The 22,636-nt window shown below is 36.2% G+C and overlaps 1 protein-coding gene across 1 annotated transcript in view; it reads left to right on the forward strand.

The window, feature by feature from the left end:
• Positions 1–22,636, forward strand: part of PKHD1L1 (PKHD1 like 1) — a 180,768-nt gene that overhangs the window by 131,781 nt on the left and 26,351 nt on the right. Inside the window, exons 57-69 of the mRNA XM_064268002.1 lie at positions 408–526; positions 2,058–2,187; positions 3,577–3,750; positions 7,226–7,329; positions 7,831–7,960; positions 8,720–8,841; positions 11,568–11,658; positions 17,673–17,821; positions 17,903–18,025; positions 18,798–18,909; positions 18,985–19,101; positions 20,530–20,695; positions 22,355–22,587. Coding sequence (XP_064124072.1) covers positions 408–526; positions 2,058–2,187; positions 3,577–3,750; positions 7,226–7,329; positions 7,831–7,960; positions 8,720–8,841; positions 11,568–11,658; positions 17,673–17,821; positions 17,903–18,025; positions 18,798–18,909; positions 18,985–19,101; positions 20,530–20,695; positions 22,355–22,587 — 1,770 coding nt within the window. The remainder of the gene's footprint in view (positions 1–407; positions 527–2,057; positions 2,188–3,576; positions 3,751–7,225; positions 7,330–7,830; positions 7,961–8,719; positions 8,842–11,567; positions 11,659–17,672; positions 17,822–17,902; positions 18,026–18,797; positions 18,910–18,984; positions 19,102–20,529; positions 20,696–22,354; positions 22,588–22,636) is intronic.

Here is a 22,636-nt window from a genome sequence, read left to right on the forward strand (position 1 = left end):
ATTATGCATCTTTTCTCATCTTTCAGATCAATACTTACATATAAAACGTCATTTTATAGCATAATGCTCCACTGTATGAATATACCATAATTTCGTCCTTCATTTCCCAATTGACGTACATTTGGACTTATTTCAATTTTCTGCTGTTTCTAAATATGGCAGTGATACACATCTTCATTCATGTGTCCTTGTGGACTGGCTTTGATTTCTGTGGACCAGATTCCTGGAAGTGGGTCAAAGGGTCAATGCTTTCTTACACAGCCCATGAGCAGATAACCTCAATTCATTCCATTCATTCTAAAATATTCACTTGCTTATTAAAATGTATCAGTGAACTGATTCATTTTGTACTAGCACCTAACCCAGTGGTGCATGGTTGATAAACAGGAGTGTGTTTTCTCCTTCAGGGGTATTTGGTGAGCTGGATCTTCATGGAATTCCACGTTCAATATATAAAACTAAGCTTTCAGAAACTGCAGAGGCAGGTTCCAAAGCCCTGTCTCTGGTGGATGCTGTGGATTGGCAGGTAAAGGAAACATGTGGTTGCAAGTGCATACACACAGTGGGTCAGCTTAAAAAGATGGCATTTATCTTATCAGGTGATGAACCAGGAGAGAAATGTGTATTTTACCATCAGTTTGCACTCAAAAAGCTGACCTGACAGCAGTTATTTAAAACTCGTGATCTCAAATGTCCTTGAGAATATGTGAAAATCATTATGTGTATATTAGTCATGAAAGAAAAGTATGAAAGTTTTGGGTGAAAAATATTTTTATTATAAATCCTTACAAAACAGGAAATGAGAATACATTTTATTGTTATCTTGATTACCTCTTTGCTTCTACTTTGTGATTTTACATGTTAAGAAGTTGGAAAGAAAGTAAATCCTGTTGTCTAGGGATATTTAAATAATGCCTATTAAATGAGAGATTTTGGTAAAATATGAATAGTGGCAATTCCCATCCATATTATACTCATAAACGTGTACAGGTCATAGATACCACGTTTTATCAATATGCTGCTTATTACCAAAGGATCAGGAAGGTGGATGAATTCAACCTCCAGTCTCTCAGATCTCAGCCAGCTTCCTTCTGATGAAGATGAACTGTAGGGTCTCGGAACAAAGAAAGCCTTAGTCTGAACAAATCAATACAAATCATTAAAACATGTGGGTTTGCTCTCCTAATGTGGTTGAAAATTGGTAAATAGGAAGAGAATTTACTGGGTTGTATTATAATCTGTTTATAAAATATTCTAATTTTGTGATAGTTCAAGTACGATTACTTTTTTAAAAGAGAGAGTGATTAAAGGATTTCAATATCCCTATTATTTATCCAGTTAATATTTTCTAAATGCCTGCTGCAGATCAGACATTTTTCTAGGCATTGGAGGTTCAGTGGTAAAGAAACTGATCTTGCTATCATGTAATTTGCATTAGTGTTAAAGAGGCTGACTAAATGAACAAATGTATGTGCATGTGATGAAAGAAATAAAATGGGCAGTGTCCTGGTAGGTATGGCAGATAACATTAAACACAGTGGCCAGAGAAAACCGCTCTCAAGGGTGACATTTGAGCAGAGACATGGATGACAAGGAGGAGCGTAGTATACAAAGATTAGATCCTGGGTCTTGGCCTTGCCCTTTAACTTTTCTCTGCCTTTGCCACCTTTCAGAAATACCAAGTGATAGTTAATTGAGTAAAGGAAATTGGGAAAAAAAATTTCAAGTTTTAAGAATATGCCTTGACCAGTGTTTAATAAAAATATGAATATATTTGCTTTGATATATGTAATTATTTAAAAATGTATTTTGCTATAATTCCTTTAAATGATATAATTGAAATTTAAGAAAATGCAGAAACAATTAAAAATTTAGAATTCTTAATATCAAGCACATTTATTTTTAGAGACCTAAATGTACAGTTTATTCTTTTTTATAATACCATGATTGCTAATCAGATATAAATTAAGTGAAAATTATTTAATAGTTATTACTTGTAAGAAATAGAATCCTATTTAAACAACTCTTCTTGAATTTGGCACTTGAATTTTTCTAAGGAGGGTGACGAGATTGTGATAACAACCACAAGCTATGATTCCCAGCAGACAGAAACCAGAAGTATTGTAAAAATTCTGCACGACCACAAAGTTCTCATTCTCAATGATACTCTGTCCTATACTCACCTTGGTAAGTGGCTGCTCTTTGCCAAGTAGGTACATAATTAAAATGTCTTTAAATATTCACATTTCTAGTGCTCTCTCCCTTAATTAAAATTATTGGACAGAACATTTCGCAAATATATTTCCCAGGAACGTTTTACTCAGGTTTGCACTGGTACCCAAGTACCACTACTGTTTCTGTGCTGACTTCTAACAGTCCCTACGGTATACATTTATTCATTCAGCAAATACTGAGTTACTCCTACATGCTAGGGAGCAGGAAACGAAGCTAATGTGGTCCTTGCCTTGCTGTTCGTCTCTTTATTTATGGCACTACACTGTAAATATCTGTTTATTCATTGGTCTCTTGCACTGAACTGTGATCTTCTCAAGAACACAGATGTGCCCCAGTCTCATTGTAAATGTTCAATAAGTATTGATTGAATTACTTTACCCTTGCTTTTTATTTACCAAGGTTGTAACCTTTTAATTACAATTTTAATCAGTCACTTCTAAAAGAATATGTAGACTTGGATTATTGTGATTTTTCTTGATGATGCTGATTCAACTAAAAAAATATATTGTAAATGATGGAGCAAAGTGAACTAAGATGTTTAAAGAAAATAAATTTTTTCTCCAATCTGCATTTGAAATTGGCAACCAGGGGGATATAAATGTATTTGACTCTCTTCTTTCTGAATTTACATAATGTAAAGAGATGATTTGAGTTAAAAAAAAAAAAAAAAAAAACCAACATTTCTTTTATTAGCAGGGTAATTATTTTCCTCTTAGCTGAAGGCTTTTTGAGAGGTCTTCAGTTTTTTGTTTTTTAGTTTCGTAACCTTCGTAAATCCTTTAAAATGTAAACATACAGATTGTGTCTGACATACTACTACTATTTCTAAAGAGTTGAGATTGATACAGAATATGCGTTAGGGAAAGTGGAGCAAACCACGGTTTAGGCTGCAGGAAAGATAAAATTACCTGTGAGTTACTTATGCCTCACATGACCTGACCGTGGGCTAATTCTTTTACTTCTTTGCCTCATTTCCTCATCCATTAAAATTACAAAAAGCTTCTCAACTTACCGTGCAACAGTGTTCCCATGTATAATTTGAAGTGATTGAAAACCACCTTCAAGATCTGTTAAGCAATCATTTCATAATTACTGATTATAATAATCTCTTTGGCATAAATAGAAGAAATTTTTTTTGTTATGTTTCAGTGAATGGATTTAAACATACCATACTTTCAGTCTGACATCTATCTGTGTTTAAACATGCAAATCTGATCAATTCTTGAGTTTGTATTGACTTTTGGACTAATAGAAAGTTCTTAACCTTATGACCTGCAAAGAATCTAATAAAGACAATGGTTTCTCAGCATTGGTAATAATCTAGCTGACCTTCTGTTGCAGCTGAAAAATACCACATCCCTGGCACGGGTCAGAGCTACACACTAGCAGCTGATGTTGGGATACTGAGTAGAAACATCAAAATCATTGGTGAAGATTACCCAGGTTGGGTCAAGGAATCTTTTGGTGCACGAGTCCTGATCAGCTCATTTACTGAAAATATGATGACATTTAGAGGTTGGTACAAATTCCGTTATTTCTTCTAAATGAAATGTAAAATGGTCTTTTATATTTTTAGGAAGTCTTTAAGGATTCTCACTTTTTTATAGGCCCACATGGAAAAACAGCCATGACAGGGATTTTGTAGCCCAGGTACTACCTTCCCATCAGATTCCCTAACATCACTGGGAATTATTTTATCTTCATAAACTCTAAGAATTATCAAATTGACAGTGACTTTAAATAACAGCTAGACCTGCCTTGTAGTCAAACATAAGCCTTTTTATAATAACTACAACAGATCATCTGCTAGTTCTGTTTTGTTTTAAGGAAAATTTCAAACATCTACCCAGTGGCGTAGTGGTTAAGTGCTACGGGTCGCTATGAGTCGGTATCGACTCGACAGCAGTGGGTTACCCGAAAAGGAGAAAATAGTGTAATGAATCCTATTGTGCCCATTGCCAGTTTCAACAATTATGAACTTTGGCTAATCTTATTTCATCTATACTTCTGCCCATTCTTTTCAAGCCTCTGTATTATTTTGAAGCAAATATTTCATCTATAAATATTTCAGTAGATAATGCTAAAAGATTTTTTAAAAAATGTATCTACAGTACAAATATCAGACCTAAAAAAATGATAACAATAATTGTTTATTATCAAATGATTGTTTAAATTTTCCCAGTTGTTTTCTTCCTTCCTTTGTTCATTCCTTCTTTCCTTTCTTCCTTCATTCTTTCTTTTGTAGTCTATTTGTATAAAAAAAATCCATGTTGCAGTTGATTATGAATTTTAAGTCTCTTTGATTCATTTCTCTTTACTTGCAATTTACTTATAAGGAACCTAGGTCACTTATACAATAGGTTTTCAAACAGTCTGGAATTTAGTGATTGCATGCCTAGAATTTAAATTGTTCCTCTCTACCTTGAATTTCCCATGTGTGGGTAGTTAAGAACTACAGGCTTGTTGAGATTCAGGCCCAGTTTTTAGGCAAGACCTCTGCATAGGTGGTAGAGTATTTTCCATCAGTAGACACATAATGTCTAATGTGTCTACTAAATGCCATTAATGATCATTGCCTGAACCCAATAAACCACTGGGGTTTAAAATGGTGAAGTTCTAATTCTATCATTGCTTTCTCATTTTTAACCTGGAATACTTCTATAAAGAGACATTTCCTAAACAACTTTTTGACTACCCTAAAGGACAGTTCATATAGGAAAGGCTGGGAAAAAAATGCTTAATTCCTTCCTCTTATTTTCTAGTTTTCATAATAATAAGTTGAACCAGGAATTTTTGTTTGTTTTGTTTTGTTATTACTATCATTGTGAGCTCATGGATTTAAAAATATTTATGTGTTCTAATCCATTGTGGTTATTAATCTTATATTGCTCAAAATGCCTCCATGTTGGCCTTTGGAACCTTTTCATGTTGATGCCTAAATTCTTTGGACATGACTAATTTATTTTTTTAGCCTCTTCACTTTTTAACATAACAAGCATATATTGTAAACTTTTTCTGAGACTGGGAATCAGTCTTTCCTCCAGGTAACCCTGATCTTTTTTGTAGAAGCTGGTATTTGGATTCCACAATGTAGGTACCAGGGGCAAATCATCCATTCTTGTATTAAACTTCTTCAGCTGGTTCTCACTTGTTCTCAATACTGCCTATTCCACTGTCTTAGTTACCTAGTGCCACTATAACAGAAATATCGTAAATGAATGGCTTTAACAAAGAGCAATTTATTCTGTCACAGTCTGAGGCTAGAAGTTCAAATTCAGGATGCCAGCTCCAGGGAAAGGCTTTCTCTCTCTGTCAGTTCTGGGGGAAGGTCCTTGTCACCAGTCTTCCCCTGGTCTGGGAGCTTCTCAGCACAGGGATCCCAGGACCAGAGGACATACTTCACTCCTGGCACTTCTTTCTTGGTGGCATGAGATCCCTATCTTTCTGCTCAATTCTCTCTCCTTTTATCTTTTGTAAGACAAGAAATGATGAGGAACTCCCCTTACTTTGGAACAGGGCTGTGACCTGAGTAAGGGTTTTGCATCCCAACCTAATCCTCCTTAACATAACCTAATCTTGCCTCATTAACCACAGGCAGAGATTAGGATTTACAACACATAGAAAAATTACATCAGATCACAAAATGGTATACAACCGCGCGAAATTGGGAATCATGGCCTAGCCATGTTGATACACATTTTGGGGGAATGCAATTCAATCCACGATATTTGCAACAACTCTAATTTTAGGAAATCTTTATATTGAGCAAACAACTACCCCATTATAATCTTTACTTATTGATCAAAATCTGCCAACAGAAGTTTAACTGATGGTTATGATCATGACATATGATCCCAGGCACTGTGTTGAACATTTAACATGTATTATCTCATTTAATCTTCAAAATGCTATGGTAAAAATTTCCCCCTTTTAAAGATAAAGAAATAAATGGTCAAAAAGGTAAGGGTGCTGTGGCCTTGAATACTAATCCACGTCTGTCTTACTTCAAATCCCATCATGATTCCCATGATAACCTTTTGTTGCTCCTACCAATTTTTTTGTGATGTAAGTTAAAAAAACACACCTGTAGCTTTTTTAGGCCCAGGTGATCTGCAGTGACCATCTCTTCTGTGTCTCTGTCTTACTATTCTTGTGCTCCCCACCATGTATCCACTCGCTGGCCCATGGATTCCCATACAGAATTTTCCCTTCTTGTACAAAATAACTCTTCTATGCTGCATTCTACTAGATGCCAGTTTTTGAAACAAGGAGTGTTCTCTACTGCTATTTTCTAGCACTGAAACTGTGTTTCAGTTTCCCCATCTAGAAGATAAGATCGTAAAAGTTCATAACTCACAGGATGCTTTAAAGAGAATTAAGCCACACATTACCTGTTAAGTGCTTAATACAGCACTTGGCAAATAGCTATCTCTCATGGATTGCTATTGTTGCAATTACTAAACTATGAATTTGCCCCTTGCTTACCTCAATAGCACTTGTGACAAGCTGACCAGAAGATACTTTGCTCTGTACAGCCTGAAAGAAATGATATAAAGATATCATTTAAAAGCCCTTCAGCATCAGAATTGAAATGTCAGGTCAATTATACCTTGTGCCTGATGTCATACATTCTCAGTGGGGGCAATATCACCCCCCAGTATGGTGAAAATTGGTTCTTGAGGGACAGAAAAATTTAGATGTTACAACTGTTTTTGACCTTTCAAAGGGCCACCATACATTAAGAGATATACAATATACTAATGGCATTAAAATTTCATGGAAGGGGGGTGATTAGGAGAAAAAAAGTTAAAAGGACACCTCAAGGGAGCAATGAGAAAAGGTTGAGAAATACTGCCTTATCTGGATAAAAGAAGCAAAGAAAAAGCAATTAATGACATTTCCATGAAAATTTTGAACAACTTTCTGTAGGTTTTCAAGAATTATGTATTTTTTTCAGGAAAAAAAAATGTTAATCTTTTTTCTTCTCTAGGAAAAGCAAGAATAAGTAACGTTGAATTTTATCATAGCGGTCAGGAAGGCTACAGGGATAGCACAGACCCAAGATACTCTGTAACGTTTCTTAACCTGGGACAGGTTTGTACTTCATTCTGATTGTTCCATGTATTCAAAATAAAATCATTTTATTTCTATTTTACATTCATCGAACTTTACTAAATAATATCTTAAAACTGCTAAAACTGTAATATAATATAATCTAACTTTCTTGGATGCATTTCCCATTAATCTTTTTGACTCATAGCTGCAGTTGATTCCACCCATTTCATGTACTTATTTAAGGTCGGTGAAAGAACCATAGAAAAAGTAACACAGATAAAAATATAAATGCATCAGAGTTTCTTTTTTTAAAAAACTGCATTTAAGATAAATATGTTTTTGCTTTATTTCATCATGAAGTCAAGGTATATGTAAAGTTCCCATGTGGAAAAGACCTACTGAGAAAACATCTCCTTTAATAGAAAGTAAATTGAATATTTGTCAAGGGTTATCTTCTGAAAATCATCCTACTTCAAACATTTTCCTTTAAATATGTTTTAATCTTACTTTCAAAATGTTCAGAGTCCTGATGTTTTACAGATTCAAGAACATGGCTCATCTTATATTCGAGGCTGTGCTTTCCACCATGGCTTTTCCCCAGCAATTGGTGTGTTTGGGACTGATGGATTGGACATAGATGATAACATCATTTATTTTACAGTGGGGGAAGGTAATGTAATAATATTTTGGTCCAAATCACACATATTTCTGAAGCAATCTGATCTGTAAACTCTAGAGTTGTGCTGTGTAATTGATCTTTCTACAAGGATGGAAATATTCTATATCTGCACTGTCTAATATGGTAATTAAGAAGCCCCACGTGACAGTTGAGCACTTGAAATGTTGCTACTGTGATGGAGGGACTGAATTTTTCATTTTAATTGTGCTTAATTCAGATTTAAATAAATAGCCACAGGTGGTTATGGCTACCCTGTTGGACAGTGCAGCCCTCAAACACAGAAGAATTATTACCAGACTCTGATTACATGTGAGTTCTCTAGACAATAATAGCTTAAATTACTGTTACTTTTAAATAATATATCAATAACAAAGATTATTAATAAAGATTGTTATTTTATAAAAAAAAATTATATACAACTTTAGACCTTTCTTGAATGTCAAATATAAAGCATAGTGAAAACTTATTTCACGTATGTAAAAATCCTGTGTGTTAAAATCTGAGGTGGAACCCATGAACCCACATATTTCACAAGCACCCCAGGGGATTCTGATTCAGGTGGTATATTAGAGAGGCAGAATCTCACTATGAACGGTCATAGGGCTCACTCTAAAATCTAAGGGGGTCATTTGTCAAGCAAATCTAGCAAAATAATTTCATGGAAAAATTGAAGACATTCTTCACAGTATACATTACAAATTTACATCTGTATTTTGGGGCACACTCGCTCTTTCTCTTTATTTTTAACAGGAATAAGAATATGGGGGGATGCCAACAGAGTCCGAGGGAATTTGGTTTCACTTTCGGTTTGGCCAGGAACCTATCAGGACAGAAAAGATTCAAGTTCAACTCTCTGGCACGCAGCAATTGAGGTAGTGCTAACAAGTTAATAATTGCCTTCCTGCAGATTATAGTTTCTGCAGAAATTGTAAATTTCAAAACGTTATTGGAAATTATTTGCTCTGTAGATAAAATTGGCGAAAATGGGGCATCCAAAGGAGTGAATGTACTTTCTTAAAAGATACGAGCTCCACTTGTTCGTGTTAGGTGCCCTGGAGACCCCACTGGTGGCGACCCCATGTAAAAAGCAGAACCGCCCCCCAAGGCTTTCTTGGCTATAATCTTTATGGAAGCTGATCACTAATTCTGGGTGGGTTTTAACTTCTAACCCTTCATTTAGCAGCTGAGCTCTTAACTGTGCCACCAGGGCTGTACTGACTGTTGGATTTTCTTTCTATTGATGTCCTTTTTTTTTTTTTTTTTTAGTAGTTTTTATTTCCTTGCTTCTTCAGCATTATTCAACACTTCAGAATTCTGATTTCAGAGTCTCTCAACTGCTATAGGGTCGCTATGAGTCGGAATCGATTCTACGGCAATGGGTTTGGTTTCTGTTGCTAGCTAAGTGCCTTGAACGTATTAACTTTCTGAATTTAGTTTCCTTCCTCATATGAACAATTAGAAGGATAGAATATAGAATGTCTAAAATTCCTCCCTCATCTCAAATTGTATTGATTCTATATTCAAGGTTATTTACACTTATCCGATATTACTATTTGGGCCCTTCTCGGTTCCTATGAGGAGTCCTGGTGGTGCAGTGGTTAAGAGCTATGGCTGCTGACTAAAAGGTCGGCAGTTCAAATTCACCAGCTGCTCCTTGAAAACCCTATGGGGCAGTTCTGCCCTGTCCTACAGGGTCGCTGTAAGTCAGAATCAACAGACGTCAATGGGTTTGGTTTTTTTGTTTGTTTGTTTTGGTTCCCAGGACGTTTCTTCAATTACTGTAGGTCTTTATTTAGATATGAAGCAAGACTGAAACCCAAAACCAAACCCACTGCCATTGAGTCGATTACAACTCATAGCGACCCTATAGGACAGAGCAGAACTGCCCGATAGGGCTTCCAAGTCTGTAAATCTTTACAGGAGCAGACTGCTACATCCTCCTCCTGAGCAGCAGCGGGTGGGTTTAAACCGCCGACCTTTCAGTTCGCGGTTGAGCACTTTAACCACTGCACTACCAGGGCTCTGAAGCAAGATTACAAGCAAGAAAATAGAATAGGAAAAAGGATTTGGAGGAGAAGATAGTTTCCTCTTGTTTTCATATTATTTACATATCCATAACAAAGAAAAGGAATATAGGACTCTTCAAAAGTGGGATAAGGATTGTTTTGTTTTGTGTAACGGTTTTATTTATAATTACCTTAAAGTGAAATCTGAAAGCCTGAAACTTAGAATACACTTATAAGGTCAAAATATTCTCTTTTAATCTGTTTATAGATGTGAGAATGCAGTAAAATGCCAATTCCAAACCTTTAAAGTTAATTTCTTTTTATAACTTTTGAAAGAAAATGGTGGTCATTGTACATTTATGGATTCCATTTGACACTATTTTTATCATAATCTTTAAAAATGAGGCTATTTAATTTGTTTTAAATGATTGAGACTTTTGGCTGTTTTGCTGACATGGAAGGGAAGAATTAACCCCTCTTTTTATACTTTTACTTCCTACCACTTTGGCTTAGTTTATGAAGTCAAATTGTTATGCAGTTACCCAACATTCGTGCTAACCTAGCTTTTGACTACAGAAGATTTTATTTAAACTAGTGAATGGCATTATTGAATCTTATGGTTGTTTTCTTAATCAAGTTGTTAACAGAATGTAACAAAAAACAGTGATAAAATAGTTATAATCTTGCTATAATACATTTGTTCTGTAGCTTATAAATATTAAACTATACCCAGTAGATTCTGTGGCTGAAATGAAAAATAGTCTCTTTGGCACAGTTTTCTAACAAAGTCCAGCATATAGTACCTAGTGATGATTTTACATCAAAAACCTAATGTAATTTTTTTCTAAATCTTATTTTGTTATTGAGAATATAGACAGCAAAAGATACACCAACAGTTTCTACATGCTCAATTTAGTGACATTGATTACATTCTTTGAGTTGTGCAACCATTCTTACCTTCCTTTTCTGAATTGTTCCTGCCTCATTAACATAAACTTACTGGGTCCTAAGGTTCCTATCTAATCTTTTCAATTGCTGTTGTCAATTTGATCTCATAGAGATAGTTCTTATAACAGGATAATGCTCAAGGCAGATCATTTTTACTAGTTAAGCTAAACTATTGTTTGGTTTTCAGATGACTTCAAGGGATATTTTTGGATTAAGGTTTAAAGATTTTATCACGGTAATAGTTGCAGGGGTTCATCCACCCTCTATGGCTTCAGAAAGTCTAGAGTCCATGAAAATTTGAAATTCTGTTCCGTATTTTCCCCTTTTGATCAGGATTTTCTATGGACTCTTTGATCAAAATGTCCAGTAATGGTAGCCAGACACCATCCAGTTCTTCTGGTCTCATGCCAAAGGAGGCAATTGGGCCTAACATAATTTTAATATTTCATTTGTACTATGTTAAAATGTACTGATGGCACTGGGTACTGGGTATGTTGGAATGAGGTGAGTGATGAATTAAATTTTTCCTTTTGAAAGTGTAGTCATAATTAAATGTTTTCCTATGTATATTACAAACATGCTATCATTGTATAATTGTTTGTGAAATAGCCTGACCCAAAGCATTTTCTTTATCGTTTCACTAGATAAATAGAGGGACCAACACAGTCTTACAAAATAATGTAGTTGCTGGATTTGGAAGATCAGGCTACCGCATTGATGGTGAATCTTGCTCAAGTAAGTCTTTTGGAGTAAAATAACTAAAACTAGGATATAACTTGCCTGCATTTGTTAGAAATCAATAACTACTGTTCATCAGTTCAATATGTGTTATCTCTTTCTTCTGGTTACTAAAAAACTCAACAAGCTCAATTATTTCTAGATAACATTTAGTCAAAAGAAAAATGGATAGGCTTTTAAAGATAACTTTGTTTTTCAAGTTTATTATCTAAAACTATACCTAACAACTTCAATTCTTGATTCAGTTGGTATTTGAACGGTATCATATCCCACTACCACTTTCATTTTATTTTTTAAACTAGAGCCTGTATAATCCCTCCCTCATCTAAAATTGTTATGATTCTATATTTAGGGTTATTTACATTCTAAACGGTACTTCTAAGCGTAGAGATGCATGTCTATAGGAATATGCCATTATTCTGTGTTAGGAGTTGAATCTACTCAACAGCAAAGGTTTTTTTTTTTTTTTTATTTATATGTTAAAAACTGCTAGCATGAAAAAGTCAAAGGATATGAACAGACAGTTCTCAGGTATATTTCCCTGCAGCAGATTAGTAAAAATCAAGAAATAACTGAACAGCTAATCTCTTAGCCAGGCTGTTGGGAAACAGGAACATTTACACATGGCTGGCTAAAGGACAAAATGGTATATAACCCCTACCTAGAATAATCTAGTAATATCTGCCAAAAGTACAGGTACATTTACCTTTGACTCAGCAATCCCACCTCTGATAATCTAGCTAAGAGTTGACTCTACGAATTTAGAAAATTATTTGTGAGCAAGGTTATTCATCCCATCATCGTCTGCCCTAGCTGAAAACCACCATGTGTCTAATCATGGTAAACTAGTTGTATAAACTTGATAAAGCCAGACAGTGAAGCACTTGTTGTTGTTCTCGTTAGGTGCTATTGAGATGATTCCGATTCGTAGTGACCCTATGTACAACAGAAGGAAACACTACCCGGTCCTACACCATCCTCACTATCGTTGTTATGCTTGAGCCCAGTGTTGCAACCACTGTGTCAGTCCATCTCATTGAGGGTCTTACTCTTTTTTGCTGACCTTCTACTTTAAACAAGCATGATGCCCTTCTCCAGGGACTGATCCCTCCTGATAACATATCCAAAGTATGTGAGACATAGTCTCCCCATCCTTGCTTCTGAGGAGCATTCCATTTGTACTACTTCCAGAACAAATTTTTTCATTCTTTTGGCTATTGTTGTTGTTGTTGTTAGGTGCCGTCAAGTCACTTCCGACTCACAGCAACCCTCTGTACAACAGATTGAAACACTGCCCATTCCTGCACCATTCTCACCATCCTTGCTATGCTTGAGCCCATTGTTGCAGCCAGTGTGTCAGTCCATCTTGTTGAGGGTCTTCCTCTTTTTCACTGACCTCTAATTTACCAAGCAGGATATCCTTCTTCAAGGACGGATTCCTCTTGATAACATGTCTCGCCAACCTTGCTTCTGAGGAGCCTTCTGGTTATACTTCTTCTGAGTTTGATTTGTTTGTTCTTTAGGCAGTCCATGCTACATTCAATATTCTTCGCCAACACCACAATTCAAAAGCATCAATTCTTCTTCAGTCTTCCTTAGTCACTGTCCATCTTTCACATGTGTATGAGATGATTGAAAACACCATTGCTTGGGTCAGGTGGACCTTAGTCTTAAAGATGACATCTTTGCTTTTCAACACAATGCAGTGTGTCTTTTGATTTCTTGACTGCTGCTTCCATGAGTGTTGATTGTGGATCCAAGTAAAATGAAATCCTTGACAACCTCAGTCTTTTCTCCATTTATCATGATGTTGCTTATTGGTCCAGTTGGGAGGATTCTTATTTTATTTATGTTGAGGCGTAATCCATACTGAAGGCTATGGTCTTCGATTTTCATCAGCAAGTGCTTCAAGTCATCTTCACTTTCAGCAGGCAAGGTTGTGTCATCTGCATAATGCAGGTTGTTAATGAGCCTTCCTCCAATCCTGATCCCAATTCTTCTTCATAGAGTCCAGCTTCTTAGATTATTTGCTCAGCATACAGATTGAATAGGTATGGTGAAAGGATACAACCCTGATACACACCTTTCCTGACTTTAAACCAATCAGTATCCCCTTGTTCTGTTTGAATGACTGCCTCTTGATTCATGTAGATTTTTCATGAGAACAATTAAGAGTTCCGGAATTCCCATTCTCCATAATGTTAATCATAATTTGTTATGAACCACACAGTTGAATGCCTTAGTATAGTCAAGAAAACACAGGTAAAAATCTTTCTGGTATTCTCTGATTTCAGCCAAGATCCATCTGACATCATCAGTGATATCCCTGGTTCCATGCCCTCTTCTAAATGCAGCTCGAATTCCTGGTAGTTCCCTGTTGATATACTGCGCGGCTGCTTTTGAATGATCTTCAGCAAAATTTTGCTTGCATGTGATATTAATGGTATCGTTTGATAATTTCCGCATTCTGTTGGATCACCTTTTTGGGAATAGGCATAAATATAGATCTCTTCCAGTCGGTTAGCCAGGTAGCTGTCTTCCAAATTTCTTGGCATAGACGAGTGAGCAATTCCAGCTCTGCAACCATTTGTTGAAACATTTCAATCGCTATTCTTTCAATTCCCAGAGCCTTGTTTTTTGCCAGTGCCTTCAGAGCAGCTTGGACTTCTTCAGTACCATAGGCTCCTGATCATATGTTATTTCCTGAAATAGTTGAATATTGAACAACTGTTTTTCGTATAGTGACTCTGTGTACTCCTTCCATCTTCTTTTGATGCTTCCTACATTTTTTTATATTTTCCCCATAGAATCCTTCAGTATTGCAACTCAAGGGTTGAGTTTTTTCTTCAGTTCTTTCAGCTTGAGAAATGCTGAGTGTGTTATTCCCTTTCTACCTCCAGGTCTTTCCACATGTAATCATAACACTTTACTTTATCTTCTCAAGCCACTCTTTGAAATCTTCTGTTCAGCTCTTTTCGTCATTTTTTCCTTTTGCTTTAGCTACTCGACATTCAAGAGCAAGTTTCAGAGTCTCTCCTGACATCCATTTAGGTCTTTTTTTCCTTTCCTGTCTTTTTAATGGCCTCTTGCTTTTTTGATGTATGATGTCCTTGATGTCATTCCACAACTCTTTTGGTCTTTGGTCATTAGCGTTCAGCGCATCAAGTCTATTCCTGAGATGGTCTCTAAATTCAGGTGCCATATATTCAAGATTGTACTTTGGCTCTCGTGGACTTGTTCTAATTTTCTCCAGTTTCAACTTGAACTTGCATGTGAGTAATAATTGATGGTCTGATGGAAACCCTGGTGGTGTAGTGGTTAAGTGCTATGGCTGCTAACCAAGAGGTCAGCAGTTCAAATCTGCCAGGCGCTCCTTGGAAACTCTATGGAGCAGTTCTACTCTGTCCTATAGGGTCGCTATGAGTCGGAATCAACTCAACGGCAGTGGGTTTGTTTGTTTTTTTTTTTTTGGATCTGCAGTCTGCCCCTGGTCTTGCTCTGACTGGTGGTATTGAGCTTTTCCATCATGTCTTTCCACAGATGTAGTCGGTTTGATTCCTGTGCGAGGTCCACATGAACAGTCATTGTTTATTTTGGTGAAAAAGGTATTTGCAATGAAGAAGTCATTGGTCTTGCAAAATTCTATCATGCTATCTCTGGCATTGTTTCTGTCACCAAGGCTATATTTTCCAACTACTAACCCTTCTTCTTTGTTTCCAGTTTTTGCATTCCAATCACCAGTAATTATCAGTGCATTATGATTGCATGTTTGATCAATTTCAGACTGCAGAAGTTGGTAAAAATCTTCAATAAATTAGAATAATAGTCATATTAACTGGTCTTCCTTGTAGGTATATGGGTATTATCCTATCACTGACAGCATTGTACTTCAGGGTACATCTTGAAATGTTCTCTTGGATGATGAATGCGATGCCATTCCTCTTCAAGTTGTCATGCCCAAAATAGTAGTAGACCATATGGTTTTCCAATTCAAAATGACCAATACCAGTCCATTTCAGCACACTAATGCCTAGGATATCAATGTTTATGCATTCCATTTCATTTTCGATGATTTCCAATTTTCCTAGATTCATACTTCGTACATTCCAGGTTCTGATTATTTCTTCTCATTTTGAATCATGCCACATCAGCAAATGAAGACCCCGAAAGCCTGACTCCATCTACGTTATTAAGGTCAACTTCACTTTGAGAAGGCAGCTCTTCCCCAGTCATATTTTGAGTGCCTTCTAACCTGAGGGTCTTATCTTCCAGCACTATATCATACAATGTTCCACTGCTATTCATAAGGCTTTCACTGGCTAATTCTTTTCAGAAGTAGACTGCTGGGTCCTTCTTCCTAGTCTGTCATAGTCTGGAAGCTCAGCTGAAACCCATCTGCCAGGGGTGATGCTGCTGGTATTTGAATACTGATGGCATGGCTTTAAGCATCATAGCAACACACAAGCCCCAACAGTACAACAAACTGACAGACACGTGGGCAGTGGCAGTCCGTGGTATATTCAATATTCTTTGCCAACACCGTAATTCAAATGCATCAGTTCTTCTTTGGTCTTCCTTATTCATTGCCCAGCTTTCACATGCATATGAAGCAATTGAAAACACTGTGGTTTGGGTCAGGTGCCCCTTAATCACCACCATGAGTGACCCTGCTGGTATTTGAATACTGGTGGTATGGCTTCCAGCATCATAGCAACATGCAAGCCCCTGCAGTACAACAAACTGACAGACTCGTGGGGCATTGAAGCAGTAGACCCTTCTATAAAAATAGTGAATAAGAGCTATGTGTGTTGATGTGGCAGTATCTCCAGAATATTCTTAACTGATAAATAGAGGATGCAGAACTGTGTATATGATACTGTTTTGCATATATTCTGTTTTGTGGAAAAAAAAGAAGAAAATAATATATTGATATATGTTTGTTTTTACATATATACAGTTCTCTGCCTTCATCTTCTTGGAGAAACAAGGCACTTTATGTGGGTTATCTTGCTTCATCTTGAAATAAACCTGGTTAGGCATTAAAACTTTTTACACATGAGGAAACTGAGATTCTAAAAGGTTCAACAACTTTCCCAAGACCATACGTACATTAATTCAACAAATATTTAATGAGCCCCTATCTCTGCAATACCTTCTAGGCTCCAGAAATATTCTAGATGGTGAATGGGCTAAACACAGTGTTGTCTCTTAAATTTTACATCCTAGCAGGAAAGAGGAGATAGATAATACACAGATAAGTAATCAAAATATCAAATGAAAAAAATTTAATTGTAACGTAAAGTGACTAAGGTGCTACTTTGAGTTGGATAGTCAGGGAAGGCCTCCTAAGGAGGTGATGCTTAACTTGAAAATGGAATGACCAGAACAAGCTGGAACAAAAGGCATAATGTGAAACATTTCACTAAAACAGCGAGTAGTATTGTAGTGTTTTAAGTTTAGGCTTGTTTGAATCCAGATTCCATGCTTTTTCCGGTAAAATACATGTTTAGTTTAATCAGATGCAATAAAACAAGCTTTCACAAATGATTATACAGTTACTTTGAATAACAATGAATAGACAAATTAGAAAGGGTAAATAGTAAATAGAGAAAACCATGAATGGTAAAAAAAAATTTTTTTTGAGCCATAAAAATATTATTTTACATATATATGTATAAAAAACCAAACCCATTGCTGTCGAGTCGATTCTGACTCATAGCAACCCTATAAGACAGAGTAGAACTGCCCCACAGGGATCCCAAGGAGCGCCTGGTAGATTCAAACTGCCAACTTTTTCGTTAGCAGCCATAGCTCTTAACCATTACCCCACCAGGATTTCCTATATATATACACATATATGTATATATATAATTCAGATGTAAGTTTTAACCAAATTATCAAGTATATATATATATATATAAGAATTTTATTAACTTTAACTGATACTTCATATTAAAATTACATAACATGACTTGTGATATTAATTCTGTGATCCTATATTTCCTTTCAAGGCCAGTCCAATCGTATGGAAAAGTGGTTTGACAATGAAGCCCATGGAGGTTTATATGGTGTTTATATGAACGAAGACGGCCTTCCTGGATGTTCTCTGATACAGGGATTTACCATTTGGACATGCTGGGATTATGGAATTTATTTTCAGGTAAATGTGATCCATGATGGTGATTGTATATTTCCTTTTATGGTTTCCTTAGTACTATGTAACCTACAAATTGTATTACAGACCACAGAGAGCGTGCATATCTATAACGTGACCCTGGTTGACAATGGAATGGCCATTTTTCCAATGATTTACTTGCCAGCCGCTGTATCTCACAAAATTTCAAGTAAAAAAGTTCAAGTTAAGGTAAGATATGAGTACAGCCTCACTAAGGAGAAAGAAAAACTGAGTGGAAAACTATTATTCAAGAGCTAGTAAGAATGACCTCCTTAACTTCTACCCTCGGCTAGTCCACACCTTCACGCCTTTGCTCTCATTGCCCTCTGCCTGGAAGCTCTTCATCCCTCTCTGCACTGTCTCCTCCCTCCACCGCTCCTTGCTTATCACCTGCTCATCTTGCAGTGGTTAGTTAAATTTTTCACTTCTCGTATGAAACCTTTCCTGAACCCACTTAGGTGGTATTGATACTCCCTCCACTTTTGTTCCTATTGTACCCTGGACAGAGGTCCCTGGGTGGTGCAAAGAGTTTGCACTCGACTAGTAACCTAAGGGCTAGTGGTTCAAACTCACCAGCTGTGGTGCACAAAAAAGGCCTGGTGATCTGCTTCTGTAAATGTTGCAGCCAAGAAACCCTATGGAGCAGTTCTAATCAGTAACACAAGGGGTCACTGTGAGCCAAAATTGACTCTATGGCACTGGGTTTGGTTTTGGTTGGTACCCTGGACATATTTCTGTGATAGAAACAGAACATGTCATTATATATAACTACGTATCTGTCATCCCCCTTCCATTCTGAATGCATTCCACGAAGGACAGAAATCTTTATTTAATGAATGAGCTACTTCTTAAAACTACTAGTTGTTTTTTGCTGTAGTAGAATACAGCCTTATTCATTATTCTATTTTGATTTAGGAATAGCTATGATTAAAACTGTACTGTTTGACTTTTTTTTTAATAGAGTTCATTAATTGTTGGAAGCAGCCCTGCATTTAATTGCTCTGATGTCCTACGTAATGATGATCCTAATATAGAACTTACTGCTGCCCATCGGAGCTCTAGACCTCCATCAGGTGAAACTTTTGGAAACTTTAGTATTCATATGAATGTATACTCAAATTTCATTACTTTTTTTCTTTCCATAAAAGGTGGGAGAAGTGGCATTTGCTGGCCTACCTTTGCCTCAGCACATAACATGGCACCCCGGAAACCGCATGCAGGGATCATGAGTTACAACGCCATCAGTGGCCTTTTGGAAATCTCAGGTAAGTTTAAATATCATCTTTTGCTTAATTAAGTGCTATGAAGAATATGTAGAGTATTACTAATAATGTTTCATGGTTAGTAAAAAATAGTGATTTAAATGAAGTCTTATATGAAGCTGCTCAATATGACAAGCAAAGAAATCAGACATCAGAGTCAATTTCAAGAATGGTTCCCTGGCAAAATTCTTACATACTGAAGATTTGACATTTAATTTTCTTTCTAAAATATCATCAAAAACACTGATATAGTGATTTAATATTAATTCATTTCTATACTTTATAAAAACTGTCTCACATAAGGTTATAACCTTAAGAAACTCGAGCTCACAGAACATTATATTGCCAAATTCCCACAGCTAGTGGCAGAGCCGGGATTAGAAACAAGGTCTCCTGACCCAAAATCCACTACTCTTTCACTGAAACAGGCTGCCTCCTTAGAAATGTAAACTATATATAAATTACTGTCATGAACACATAAACTATTTTTTCGTTTTATCCATTAATACCCTGTTCCATTCTCTATTCCTGTTTAGCAAATCTCCCTTCCAAGATAATTTTACCAATGTCTCTTCAAATAAAGCAGTTCAATAAGTTAGACATTTAAGTTTTGAGATATTATTCTCAATGACTTTGAGTCCTAGAAGTGTGAAACATGGGACCATCATTTTTCAGGGTTACTGTTGACCTAATACCATCACAATTCACTCCCAGACATATCATTCTGGATCCTGCCAGTACATTTTAGCCAAATTCTGCAACTCTTTTGGTGTATAATTCCTTTCTTTTGACTTCACAATATTGTTCTCTGCAAAGAAGGCAAGGGAACAATAATGTCTTAATAATTTGCATAACAAATCACTCCCAAAATTTAGAAACTTTAAACATCTCATGATTAGCTCATGAGTCTGTGGATTGCAAATTGCTCAGCTGGGTGGCTTTCCTGCTCATTTCACCTAAACTTTTTCTTTAGATTGCTACCAGTTTACAGTGTGGCTCGGGGCTGGTTAGTTTGCCATAGCCTCGCTCCCATGTTTGGTGGTTGGTACTTGCAGATGGCTGGCACTGGGCATTGGTGGGGATGATGGGAGTGATAAAGCCACATGTGTCCAGCAAACTTGCCCAAGGTTATTCATATGCTGAAAGATACATAGTTTCCAAGAGCACCAAGAGAGAACAAACACTAATATGCAATTGCTTTTCAGATTTTTGTTAATGTCATGATTTCTATCCTCCCATTGGCCAAAGCAAGTCTACCACAAATGGTGGTAGACTTGCTAATATAAGTGGTAGACTTATCCACCATATCAAGTAAGAGCTCCATGTTCAAGGTAGTGCCAAAGGATGTGTTTGGTGAAATGTACATAAAATGAACCTGATTTTACCATTTTTTTCTATAGAAAATAATTTTTTTTACTATTTACTTTTTAGGTTTAACGTTTGTTGGATTTAAGAATGTTTGTTCAGGTGAAACTAATGTAATATTCATTACTAACCCTTTAAATGAGGATTTACAACATCCAATCCATGTGAAGAACATACAGCTGGTTGATACTACTGAACAATCAAAAATACTTATACATAGGCCTGATATAAGGTAAAATATATGAAAACTCAGCTTCTCTTTCCTATTTTTATATTTTTCCATTTTCCCTTTCCTTGCCATAGATCTGAGAAAGCTGCTATATTAAAATAACTGTTAATTTCTATAAAATTTAATCAGCATTATGAAAATTAAGACTAATTAATAACATAAATCTAAGTGTCCTCAGTTGAATTTAAGAAACTGGGCCTTAATATGTCTATTTTCTTGCACCGTTTTCTTCCATGCATTGTCAGTAACATCATCATTAAATAAAAGATAGATATGGGGTCAAAAGTGTGTTCTATATTAATATCTTTCCATCAATAGTCATTAAGGGGTAAGAGACACCTCTATCATTTCTTCTGGTTTCCTTCCCTCTTTTACTACCAGTTACTTTCTAATTATCTCACCACAGGTACCCCAACATGTGCTTGGAAATTAAATGTCAGTCATTATAATCACTGTAATGGTGAATATGCAGAAACTTTGAAGACTGATTTTTCTGATCAGTTAGCATCAGAATATTTCTAGAAGCTCATCACTTTGATTCTAAGTCTTAGAAGGATATAGCCAATAACTGCTACTTTTCCTAAGAGGCACAGGCCAGGAATTCAGATGTCAGACAATATTGGAGGAAAAAACCTTCTTTTAGAGATCTTGGACCATTTTCAGTATAGGAGGGAAGACAAGGAATAATGCTGTCTAATTAAATAGGCATCTCTTCAGAGAAATACAGTATTTCATAAATAGTTTGACTTGGTCTGACTTTGTTTTTTGGCCCCCCAACACCTACTCATCTAATAATTCTTGAACAGCAGTGGTTTTTGACTCTTTAGAGTCCCTCTCCACTAAAAAGTCATTAGCTCCTACTTAGTGTTACTGAATCTTTCAGATTTAATAAATAATTTAAGTATTTAGGACATGAAGGAAATATTGCATTTTCAAGTATAATGTGTTTGGACTCTGTGCTCGCCGTGGTTGCTCTCCCCGATTCTCTTTACCAGGCAGTGCACTCATTCCCTAAAGGCTCTAAATGTTGGCAAATAACAACCCACAGCTGTCCCTCCTTAGCGAAGTGCTACGTCTGTTTATGTACATAGGCAAATGTCTACATGAATATGTATTAATCTGCAACTGGCAATGAACCTAAGAGCTTGATAGGAAGGTGAAGGGGACTGAACTTTTATTAAATATTTATATTATCTTACACTAAGCATGAAATACTTTTATAATTTTTAAAAACCCGCAAAAAAAAGAGAAAGAAGGAAATAATAATGAAGGCTTTTCTGCCGAAGTAGGCATTTTGTATGTCCTGTAAAGCAAAGGTAACCATTCACATGCTCTGTAGGGCAACATCAGCGTATTGTAAGCAATGTACAAATAGGAAATCTACCCTTCAACAAAATATGGATTAGCCAAATGGAATTCTAATTTTATATCCCGTAGGTATAACATGTCCTTTTGAAATGTTAATGAATGCATCATAATAGACCAAGTCAACACAATGGAAAAACAGACCTCATTATAATGATAATTATATATGCTGCGTGGTCCCACTTTGAATCTTTTCTGAAATGACAGGATTCCATCAATCAAATATTCCAATTTCTGTCTAAGAGCAAGGGAGGAATACTAAACCTAGTATTTATTCTTTTCACCTTTTCTTCACAGTAAGGTGAATCCATCTGATTGTGTGGACATGGTTTGTGATGCCAAAAGGAAGTCTTTTCTCAAAGACATGGATGGCTCCTTCCTGGGGCGTTCTGGCTCAGTGATTCCTCAGGCAGAATATGAATGGAATGGAAACAGCCAACTTGGAATTGGAGATTACAGAATTCCTAAAGTGATGCTCACATTCCCTAATGGAAGTAGAATTCCTGTTACCGAAAAAGCACCTTATAAAGGTTCTTTGGATCTTATTCTGTTGTTAGTCCTCAACATTGTTAAACAAAG

This window comes from Loxodonta africana, chromosome 14, assembly GCF_030014295.1.
Source record: "Loxodonta africana isolate mLoxAfr1 chromosome 14, mLoxAfr1.hap2, whole genome shotgun sequence".
In the NCBI taxonomy this organism is placed as follows: Eukaryota; Metazoa; Chordata; class Mammalia; order Proboscidea; family Elephantidae; genus Loxodonta; species Loxodonta africana.